Here is a 12,460-nt window from a genome sequence, read left to right as displayed (position 1 = left end):
AGAGGAACAGAAAACCTGCCCTTAGTGCTACACTAATCCTGTGTATTTTTCAGTAAGGGCCCTTCAACTGAAGACCTCAAACTTCTATTCTTTCTTGGGGAAGTTCAATCAAGCCTTTGTATCAGCAGGACAGTTACAGGACCCTGAGGTGAAGGTGAGACTCATCTAAAAGTTAAGGAGTTACTTCCTGAACAATAATCAATTCATTTCCCTCCCAAAGGGGATTCAAGGCCTTAGGGAAGAATTATAAAGCTAGAGTCCCAGTCCATTAGAGTAGAATATTAGACTCACTGCCTTTGTGTTGCTCTTCTTTTTCTGTGTTGGGTAGATGTACTAGGCACTGTGTTAGGCTCTTAAGAGAGTGGGGAGGGGTGGGAGGAATGAAGTCTGCCCTGTTATCTTATATCCATTATTTCCTTAAGTGCTTACATGAGAATGCAATTACTTCCATCTATGGAGGCCAAGACAAAAATATTTTGCAGTTTCTATAGGAAAATCTAGATGGGGAAAATACATCAAGGTAATATGATTTGGGAGAACAGTTTACAAAGATTGGACCTTGTTTGTGTAAACCCAGAATTTGAGAGCTGTCACGTATTTCACTTGATATTTATCTTTTTCAATATTTCCGCAATGACTTGAATGTTGAAAAAGAAAAAAAAAAGAAGACAAATCTAAAAAGGACAATAGTTAACATTTAGTCCAAAGCTTTCATTTTACACAAAAAGAAACTGAAACCCAGAGAAGTCAAATGGCTTTCTTGTCTACTCATAGGTAGACAATTGGGATTTCAATTCAGGTCTTCTGTTTGACCCTAAATCTAGTGCTCTTCTCAACACAGCCTATAAAGCAATGCTATCTGTTCTGTATTCACCAACAAGTCATTTAGTTTTCCTCAATTAAGTCTATAAATATCAATATCTATATACATAGATACATGTCTATGTATCTAGAAATATATATGTATATGTATTTTCTAGAATAGTATTGTGAGAATTGGAATGACAACCCCTGCTGGGAAGGACATTGTGAGCTCTGGCCTGAAAACAAAACATGTGACTTTGGTGTCCAGAAGTTGTGTCTGCCACCTGTGGGTCCTGTCAATCAGTGTTACCAGCCAATTAGCTTGGAGTTGTGTTTAGACGGCCCTGCTTCCTGTTTCACAGGGGGCTTCTGGGAGAAGCCACCAAAAAGCTAGGTCGTTTCATTTCTGGACTTCGGCTTGGTGGCAGGGGAGGCAGAATAGGGAGAGTAGACAGATCTCATTCTTTATCCACATGTTTCTCTTTACTAACCCCAATATACTTTAATCAATACTTAATGCCCAAAGATTGGTGCTATACATTTCTAATTTAAGGTAACCACTCATTAGATTTTAGACATCACAGCTAGAATTTTAGACCTTACAGTATATTTCATATAGAATATATACTTGTATGTACATATTTGTCTATATAGACATTTTTGTCTATATATCTTTATTTGTGACCATGAATATATTAATTATGTCATAATGATGATTATATATATATATAGCTATCTATCTATATATATATATATCTATATATCTTAGATGACTAAGGATATTTACACTATGAAAATATCAGGTTCTACCAATATATTCCTATTAGTTCACCTGCCCTTCCAATACTAGGTGTGTGCATGCTTATTCAAGGCAAAATGAAAAATTTAATTTTACCTTCAAGACCCTCTCTTACCATGGAGTCTCATAGTCAATCAACAACAAATCAATCAATTAACAAGCACTTATTAAGCATCTACTATGTGCCAAGTTAGCAACTAGTTAGAGCAATAAATAGAACACTGGGTTTGGAAATGAGAATACTTATCTTAATGAATTCAAATTCAGTCTCAGGTACTTACTTAGCTGTGTGACCCTAGGCAAGTCACTTAACCCTGTTTGCCTCATTTCCTCTTTGGTAAAATGAGTTCGATAACAAAATGGCAAACCATTCCAGTATCTTTGTCAAGAAACCCATAAATGGGGTCTTGAAGAGTCAGACATAACTGAAAAATGACTGAACAATAAGATGTACTAGGCACTGTGTTAGGCTCTCAAGATACAAAAGAAACGGTAATATTTAAGGAACTTACATCCCATTAGGGGAGACAACATATACATACATAGCAACATCTCTATCTCTATCATCTTTATCTCTACCTTTAAATGCAAAGTAATTTTGAAGGAGAAGGCACTAAAAGCTAGGGAGATCAGAAACACTTCATGTAGAAAGAAGAGCTTGAAATGATTGTTTTGTAGACTGATAAGGTCATAGACTGCATGGGGCCTTAGATCATCTCCCTAATTTTACAGACGAGAAAACTGAGGCACATAACAGTTAAGAGACTTGACCAGAGTCATACAATGAAGTAAGCACCTGAGGTAGATTTTGAAGCCAGGTCTTCCTGATTTTAGGTTAAATGTCTTATTTACTCCCTTATGCTGCTCCTCTAAAATCAACAAGGGATTGATTCTAAGAATCACTCAGTTAACCTCCTTGATGTTCAGTATCTGTGTCTATTAAATGAGTATGATAATATGAACTAGTCACCATGGAGAGTTATTGTGAAAATCAAATTAATGCTTTGTAAACAATAATCAAATGTATGCCATTATTGTTACCTTCTTCTTCATCTCAGCCCAGAACCTCCTTGGAAGTTTTCCCTTCTCCATATCTACCTATCAAAACTTATCAGTCCTTTATCTCCTATAAATATGCTGTACGTTTTTGCAATATAAGATCTTTCTTCTCAATTACCTCTTGTGAAGTACATGTTACTACAGCATCATTATACCATTTTACCCATGAATAAACTGAGACTGAGAAGTTGAAATACTTTTTTATGGTCATATATAGCTGATCATTATTTGAGTCAGATTTTAAACCCAGTCTCCAGATTCCAAGGCCAGCATGCTATCCACTACACCATGGTGACTTACCCCCACCTAAATAATGTGATGAACAAATTCCTGCCATAAATATTATTGCTTTATCTTACTTCTCAAATACAATGCCTTCATTTGAAACACTCTTAACTATTTTCAATGATCAGGTTCAAGGAATCACAAACTATGGGAAAGAAAAGTTACCTTAGACATCATTTAATCTAACCCCTACACTCAAATGACACAGAAACGAATTTAAATTGAAGAACGTGACTATAAAGGTAGTCAATAGCAAAGGTAAAATTTCAACCCATGTCATCTGACTTTTTCTACTATGCCCCAAAGCAGGAGCTTTCTGAAGGTATTCTTTAACACAGAATGATTAGATCTAATACAGGGATTTCAAGACATGGGTAGCTTAATTTGTTAATATATTTGAGGGCAGGTAGACCTTTCAGCAATTCTCATATTACATCAAGTATGACTAGGGCTGTCCTTCATCATACATTTGTGTGTGTATTAATTTAATCATACTTATACACGAAGACACACCCACCCACATACCAGAAGTTGTAATCTACAGCAAAGATCAAAAACCTCAGTGATCACTACTGACTGATAAGAAAAAAAAAGTATACTAAAAACAAATGGAAAAAAGAAATCAAGGGCTACAAGCATGGTCTAAAAATGAGTTGGTAAACCCATTCAAATATTACCTTGCTACTTCAACATCTATTCCTTTGAATATCTAACAATTATAATTGAATATCCTGGTTTAAAATCATACTTTAAAAGATTAACATTTTTCAATTACTACTTTCATTATTACATTTAAAATAAAAATCCCAAATGTCTAGCTGAAATAAAGATTGAGCTTTAACTGGGCTCCCTCAGCTCTAATTTATTTACTTATGTTTGTCTTCATTTTGGTACTTGTTCAAGAAATTATGAAAATGGCTGCATAGGTTGCTCTGTCTGGTTGGGGTGCCAGAATAGATGTCACTGGAATGGCTCAGTTGTGAGGACCTAAGACTGAATAGTACATTTTTTAATTTAGGTCTCTGCTTTCTTTCTTTATGATATAGTTGTAGAATATCAAATCATCATAATTTCCATTGATATTTATGTACTTCAGGTGACTAAGGATATAGACACTACAAAAATAATGTCATCTACAAATATATTCATACAAGTTTACCTGACCTCGCCACACTAGGTGTGCAAATGCACTCAAGAAATTGGCATTTTGTCAGGGGAGACAACATGTACAAAAATAGGAACATAACATCTGACTCTGGCCCCATTCTGATGAGACAGTAACTTGGTCAGAGCAGTGCTTTATGGTTATATTTTTAACAGTTGTCTTAGGAGCAGCTTGGTGGTGCATTGAATATAATGCCTACCCTCTAGTCAGGAAAATTCATTTTCCTGAGTTCAAATCAGATTTCAGACACTTACTAGCCAAGTGAAGGTGGGCAAGTCACTTCACCCTGTTGGCTACAGTCTCCTCATCTCTAAAATGAGCTGGAGAAGGAAATAGCAAACCACTCCGGTATCACTGGCAAGTTAACCCAAAAAAGGTTCATGATCAGAAAGAATCAGATATGACTGAAATGACTGAACAACAAACTTAGTATCCTCACTTTGCTATTGTGACCTCAGAACTGATGCAGTTGGAATATAATGGTAAAGTCAAGTTAGGTTTCACAGCAATGGTGCTTTTACCTGTAAGCTTATTTAAGAAATCCATTTCATACAGACTTTTCTTTTAAAGCCACAGGAAATAAGCTAAAATTCTTTTTTAAACCACCAAAAGTAAAACAAATACAAATGAATTCCAGAACATCAGGATGCATCTTCATCCGGTTAGGAAGTCTCAACAAACAAAAGCAAAGTGAAATGACATCCCCCTACCCAGCATACCTGAGCTTCCTGGGGAACTCGAGCTGCATCTACTCTGTCTGTAATATAAGCTGTTAACTGTCTATCAATGAATGCCAGAGACTCTTGAATCAGACGAAGAGTTTTGTCAATTTCCTGGGCAGACTGTATGCTCTGTTCCAGAAATTTCTGTCTTCTCACAGCCTAAAAGAAAAGGAGAAATAAAAATAAGCTATCACAAAGGTAAAACTCAGGTTTGTCTTCTCTCCAATATGATTGCAACATCAATGAATGTTTCTGACTACCACAGCCACCTTTTTGTAAGATAAATTTCTCAGCCTGCTTCCACTCATTCAGCTCTGCTTCCAAAAAGAAGTGAATAATTAGAAGGAAATTGCACAGTAGAAGTCTCAGATATTAGGACTTTTCACAGCTTTCCAAAACAGAAATACACATTGTGAAATTCTGTAGTAGCTTGAAGATAGCAAAAACCTCCTGCTAAATGCAATCTGTTATTCTGAGACCTTAGGTTCCTTGTGATCTTATTATGTAGTTCAAGAGATTTGGTTTACTTAGAATAGGGTCACCGTCATCACAATCCCATCCAAGATAGATAATCCATTTCAACCACTGACAAGCAGAGGGAAACACACTGTTGAGAATCAGCTCCTTTTCCACAGGGAATTTTAAATAGCTGTCTGGATGGGCATCTGGCTCCTTTTCTTTGACAATATTCTACCCACCACTGAGTTGGTAGTGTTTATTGCTGCTTTCAATTGAGACTTGGGATTGAGCCTGTTCTTTTTAATTTCATCAGCAATATTGTTCAAGTAGTATAAGCAATATGATCCTAATAAAGATATAATTAATTTTCCTCATTATTATAGGTGTGATTCAACTTTTTTTTTCTAATACAAATAGCATACTGAACAAAATATACGGAATCCTTTTAAGGATGCTTTTACTTTGAAAGAAGAGTAGTAAAAAATTTTTAAAAAGATGAATACAGAGGCTATTCTGCAATTTGCAATATATTTCTTTCCCTCAGTGATACAATAATATTTATTTTCTGCAGCAAAATAAGTACCCAATTTCTTTAAAATACCACATTTTAGGTCATGACCCAAATTTATCTGCTAAAACATAAATGTAGACTCAAATACTGTATGTTAATTTTTAAATGAGAGAGACAGACATAGACAGATGTGGCAGCGTGGGGGTGGGGTGGGGGGAGAGAAGCAAGAAGAAGGAGTAGGGGCAGAAAGAAAGGACATGTGGTAACCAAAGAGAGAGTAATGCTCTGAATCAGACCTCTATAAGGAGATAAGTATGGACTAGAAGAATTCAATTATGTCCTTTTCCATAAGGGAAAAAGAAGAAAGGAATATATATTGGTCAACTAATTTCTGCTTCCATAACAATACACGTGTTACTGAATTGTTTTCTATTCTTTTCAACAATTCCCCATTCCATTTTATATGTTCATTCCATTCTGGTTATGGTTAAAATTGTTAAGCTCCTATTTATTTCTATCATAGTCTATAAAAATCTTTTTTCTTTGCCCTCAAACTCCTCTTTTAATATGTTAGAAGAGAAGGAATAGAGGTAATTAAAACCTTGGGGTTGCTTAAATGTGTTTTTCACTTAGTATTAACAATTTCGATAATCTTTTCATGTGGTTATTTACAACTTGAACATATTTTTAAGTTGTATGTATCCTTTGACCACTTTTGGCAAAGGATTTTGGTGTTATAATTGTGTCAATTCTCTACATTTGAGGAATCAGAATTTAATGGATGATATTTGATACAAAAATTTCACTCAAGCTATCTTTTCTTTTCTAATTCTTTCTTAATCAATTTTATTTTGTTTTGCCTTGCTCCATTCATATTGAGAAAGATGAAAATAGGGGAGGAACTGGAGGATAGAGAGATATCAACTGTTCTGGATTTCAAATTGAAATTCTGCAAGAAAAGTTATTAAACTGTTTCAACATGTTTTTGTTTTGTTTTGTTTTTGTTTTTGTTTTTGTGGGACAATGGGGGTCAAGTGACTTGCCCAGGGTCACACAGCCAGCAAGCATCAAGTGTCTGAGGCTGGATTTGAACTCAGGTACTCCTGAATCCAGGGCGGGTGCTTTATCCACTCCACCACCTAGCCGCCCCCATTTCAACATTTTGACCCATGAATTTCACAACTGGTTACAGAGTTCAAGGAAGTTAAGAAAAAATACAACAATTTTTACAAGAATACAACAATGTAAAGGGAAGAACCATCAAAAGGAAGTAGTACTCTGAGTAATAGAAAACTTAATGAAGGTCATGGGCAAGATATTGTGTTTTTATATTAGATATATATGCTTTTTTTTTTCTTTATTAAATGGAAGGTTCAATCAAAGTGAGAAGGGGAGAATGAGATATACAGATGAAAGTCATCAAAAAGGTAATTTTAAAAATGATGAGACCATTTCAGGGAGAAATCTGCATTTATTAAACTTACCACACAATTTCCCAAAAGCTTTCCAGCCCTCTCTATTCTTATGCATCTCATAAATACATAGATGAAAAAGGATACACACACAGATGTTATCAGTCTATAGATAGTCCAACTAACTTTACAGGTACAAAAATTTTTTTACTGTGTTAAACCAGTACGTATTATTCAGGAGGTTTTGGTATGTTCTAGGTTTTGATTAATTAGGCCAATGCTAAATTCAAAGAGGCACATTGAACAGAATTTGCCCTTTATAGGAGCTAGCTTGTACTGACTCTGGGGAGCTGATTGTTAAATTTTCAGTGTGGACACTGAAGGCACCTTGGAAGTCAGTAAATACTACAAATTAGGACTTGATTTATTGCTTTATTGATTTTCTAAATTTAAGACAGTGATGGAGAAAATGTTAATAATGTAAGTTAAACTTAGAAGCGTGTCATGCATACTTTTTGTTTTTCTCGGTAAGCTGGGTGTTGAAAATTTATCAGCACACCCCTGGAATACCTCTGATTCAGTCTCATGATATATAAACATCCACTATGAAAATAGCAAACACACCTGACAAACTTGTAATTCCTTTTTTTTATGCCCTACTTAGTAATCATCAGAGTGTTTTTGAACAAAATTATTTCTGTAGTTTTATCTTTCAAGGAATCCAGTACGATTTTAGCATAAACATGGGAGACGCTATATTGTAAGAAAAACCTGAAGGCAACATTTTGCTCTAAAAAAATAAATGTTGTTTTTTATAGTCAACTATTAAAAAGCACTGTGATCTCTTGTATTTATTGAATCGTTCAGTACATTGTGTAGATAAAGATTTTAAACTGCTGTAGAATATTGTGAGAAAATAATTATTAATAATGGATTTTGGGGGGGACACAGGGACCCAGTCTTAGTTAGCTTTCTCTTCACCCCACTTGAAGGAACTTTAGCTGATCTCTTTTAGAGACAATAGAGATCAGTAGAGACAGAAACCACACTAATTTGAAAGTGCCTTTGCCCTAAGAGGGTTTGTCTTTGCAGTAGGCCCTGATGTCAGCACAGTACAGCTCATTTTAATATGGACCACCCTCAGGTCATATCAACCAATGGAACTGAATGATGCTAGCCAATTAACTTCGATCAGTGTGTAAGAGCCACCTCTATCAGAAGAGGAAAATAGACTGAGATTACGAGGTGAACACCATTCTGGGACACAGGCTAGGTGAGGAACGCTGTCTGGTAGCTGGCTCTTTAGATGATGTAGAGTTTCTGAACTCTGCTTGGGGCTATGTGCTTTCTTAGAGAAAATATGATGCTGGGCTGGGGGGGGGGGGGTTGGCTTGTGTTAAATTCGGTCAATGCTCTCTCTTTTTCACCAGAAATGCTCTATAATTAGCCACATACCCTCTTATCTCTTTTTCTGAAAATCTTCATGCTGGGTATATAATTTTTCAGGCCTGTAACTAGTGGAGAGGTCATTCAGACACATGATCAATACGTTAGAAATATATGTGATCTTAATTAATAACAAATTCTTACTGGGGCAGCTAGGTGGCACAGTGATAAAGCACTGGCCCTGGATTCAGGAGGACCTGAGTTCAAATCCGATCTCAGACACTTGATACTTACTAGGTCAGTGACCCTGGGCAAGTCACTTAACCCCCATTGCCCCCACCAAAAAATAAATAGATAAATAAGCAAATAAATAAATAAGTGAATAAATTCATACTGCCAAAACTGCTGTAATAGCCATTAATTTATAAGTAGCAATATTTTATCAAACCTCAGCCTTATTTTGCAATAATTTTGACAAAAACCCAGGTTAGTCCCCCAGTATTTTAAATGACACAATATCAATACCGAAAACTTACCTATTTGCTTCTCATACTTCTATCACATACCCTTGTGTACATATAGATCATTTTCATGCAAATTTTATAGAAATAGGAAAAAAGGTACATAAGCTAATTTATATTGATATTTTCTTGACTGTATTTTCCCTAAACAATAATGTCCTTTATCTTTATAAGCTTTTAGTATCTTCCCCTCTTTCATAAATTTTGAGACAATGTTTTAATGTTCTAAAAAAATTATCTTCAAGATAGGTATTTTCTATATATGTTTTTTTTTTGTGTGTGTGAGGCAATTGGGGTTAAGTGACTTGCCCAGGGTCACACAGCTAGTAAGTGTTAAGTGTCTGAGGCTGGATTTGAACTCAGGTACTCCTGACTCCAGGGCCGATGCTCTATCCACTGCACCAACTAGCTGCCCCTTCTATATATGTTAAGTCTAGTACAGCTGTTTTCCCCACTTGAAAATGATGTCGTATCTTTATAGCAAAAGGAATTTGTTATAGAAATTTTGACAAATTGCTGTTTCATGTTTGCTCTTCCCCACTCCCACTTTCTTCCAGTTTCATCTTTAAATAATATTGGAATAGCCTTACTAAAGTGTGTCTCTCACCAAGTTTTCTGCAAATTTTTCTTCCTGCCACCATTTCTTGATGTTTTATGAGGGCCATAGTTTTTTTTACAATGTTGAATGTATTTATAGTCTAATATAGTCTAATATAGGTCAGAAGCCATATTTCTTTGCTCAAGAAGATATTTACTGAGTAGGCAGTTTCTGGGTTTCTTTGGTCTTCTGGTGGAGACTGGTTTACTCTGATGATGGTTCCTTAGCAAATGATGATAGTCCGCAACAAAATCTGCTCTTTCTCATTTTTTTAATATCAATATGGGGTGTTTTTGCTGCCTTGACCTCCCCCCCTTTTTTTTTTTTAGTGAGGCAATTGGGGTTAAGTGACTTGCCCAGGGTCACACAGCTAGTAAGTGTTAAGTGTCTGAGGCCGGATTTGAACTCAGGTACTCCTGACACCAGGGCCGGTGCTCTATCCACTGCGCCACCTAGCCGCCCCTTGACCCCCCTTTTTGAATGCTGGTTCTTGAGTATTCTTAGAATGTAGCTTGCCCTACAAAATATTCATTCATTATATTGGCAACTGCCTTAAATTTGCAAGAATACACTTGAATATAATTCTGAATACAAAGAAGCTGGCTTTGAAATTGTCCCTTTTCAATGAAGTTGAATATTGTGCATCCAACAGAATTTATCTCTGCTCTGAACTTCCTAAATAAATTTTAAAATTGGGCATAACTAAGTTTTCCCTTTGTCATCTGGTCTATAGTTAGATATTCTAGAATATGAAAATTATATTAGATTAAGTTACATCAAAATGTCCACTGTGATCGCAATTTAATATGATACTTCCTAAGATTTTTTTTTTTTTTTTTTTTTGGGGGGGGGACTTGCGTTTTTAAATAGGGACACTTGAAACCAACAATCTAGAGCACAATGCATGGAGAACTAGACTGAAAGTCAGAAGAACTAGTTCAAATCCAGCCTCAGCCACATAATAGCTATGTGACCTTGGGAAAGACAATTAGCCACTATCTCTCTCAGTTACCCCAAATTCAAAATGGAATAATAATTGCACTTAACTACCTAAGTTGTGGTGAGGATCAAATGAGATAAGATTTATAAAGTGCTTAGCACAGTGCCTGACTCATAGTAAAAGCACAAGAATGGCTTCTTCCCATACTTCCTAAAGGAATGTATCATAATGTAAAAATATGGGCAACTATGAAATCATTTTATGTATCAGAACCTTCACAGAACCTCCTAAATCACACTATTTATGGCCCTTCTTCATAAACCAGTCCTTCTTCCCATAAGAACGGATAGCTCCAAACTGCTTTTAACTTTAACATTAAGGACTCTAATTGAATGTTACATAGTATGCTTTGTATCACAGACTTGGCCTCGAAACACTATTTTCAAGATCATGACATCCTTGATTCTTGGAACATAGGTTTAATGACCAATGAGCTTTAGAGATTGGAGGGGTATTAAAGATCCAAACAGACTCATCAGTGCAGTGAAATAGTATTGACATCAGAGATTATAAAAATGGTTACTGTGAATGGGTTATTCAATTCACCACTGTGTCATCCAATAAGGGAGATTCATGTATGTCAATACTTTGACGACCTCAGTTAGTGAAAGGCCAGAGTACTTAGAAAATTCAGGACTAAAGAACACTTTTGAGGTGTTCACTCTATTAATCTGCTTTATGTTATTTCCATGCTATTAGGTAGATCTTATTGCACAGCCAATTCTATGGATTTTTCTTTGGGAATGTGACCCATGTAGTCAGTAAACTAACATTTATTAAGTTCCTAGAATGTTCCAGGCAGTGGACTAAGCACTAGCTAACAATAGATAGCAATTATATACTGATTTAAAGGTTGCAAGTGCTTTACGGATATTAATTCATTTTATTCTCACAACAACCCTGTGTGAAGTGGGAGTTATTATGATCCCCATTTTATAGATAAGGGATCTGAGGCTACAAGAAGTTAAATGATTTTCCCCCAGTCAAATAATAAATGTCTTAGGCAGGAGTTTAACTTAGGTCCTACTGACTCCAAGTCCAGTAATCCATCCATTATACCACCTAACTGTTAGCAACTATCTCATTAAAGTTGGAGTTAGTAGAAAGGTTTGAGATGTGAAACAATTTTTTTTAATGCAGAAATAATACAAATGTTATTCTAAAAACATTCTTACAGTTTTATCTTTCCTTTGTTTTCTGTTAGTAAAATTAATCACACAGCCTATTACAACTGATATATTTGGAGAAAGGATAAAAATATTAACATTTTGGCAGCCAAAATAAGCATTTTGAAAGTGCTAAATTTAATTATACTAATATCTACCAAGGGATAATAGGAGGGAAAATTGGCATCAATATTTTAATTCAGAACAAAATGGTAAAAAATGAGAATTAAGACATATAGTATAAAGATGCTGAAATAGGAATTTTTAAAAAATGTTCAAAATGAAATCTTTTATATTAGATTAAGTTACCATGACCACTGTGATGACAATTTAATATGATACTTCCTAAGGTTTTGTTTTGGGTTTTTTGGGGGAGGGGGTCCAAAAAAGCTTTAGTGAATTTTTAAATTTCACTAAAACTTTTCGAACTGCCTATATTTCTTTAGCAATGGAAATATTATAGTGTTATAATAATGCCAATGGAAATTTTGGATGAAATGTTTTGGGAAAAAAACCTGGATTATAAATATAAATTTATAGAATAACACTGTAATTCTGTCAAAATTGCCCGCA

The 12,460-nt window shown here is 35.2% G+C and overlaps 1 protein-coding gene across 1 annotated transcript in view; it reads right to left on the bottom strand.

Moving 5' to 3' along the window:
• Positions 1 to 12,460, bottom strand: part of DMD (dystrophin) — a 2,325,391-nt gene that overhangs the window by 1,463,066 nt on the left and 849,865 nt on the right. The window contains 1 exon segment of the mRNA XM_043994767.1: positions 4,832 to 4,993. Within this exon segment, the coding sequence (XP_043850702.1) occupies positions 4,832 to 4,993 (162 nt within the window).

This window comes from Dromiciops gliroides, chromosome 3 (assembly GCF_019393635.1).
Source record: "Dromiciops gliroides isolate mDroGli1 chromosome 3, mDroGli1.pri, whole genome shotgun sequence".
NCBI classification, from domain to species: domain Eukaryota; kingdom Metazoa; phylum Chordata; class Mammalia; order Microbiotheria; family Microbiotheriidae; genus Dromiciops; species Dromiciops gliroides.
The sequence above is the reverse complement of the archived record's forward strand: the minus strand, read 5'-3'. Positions and strand labels throughout refer to the sequence as shown.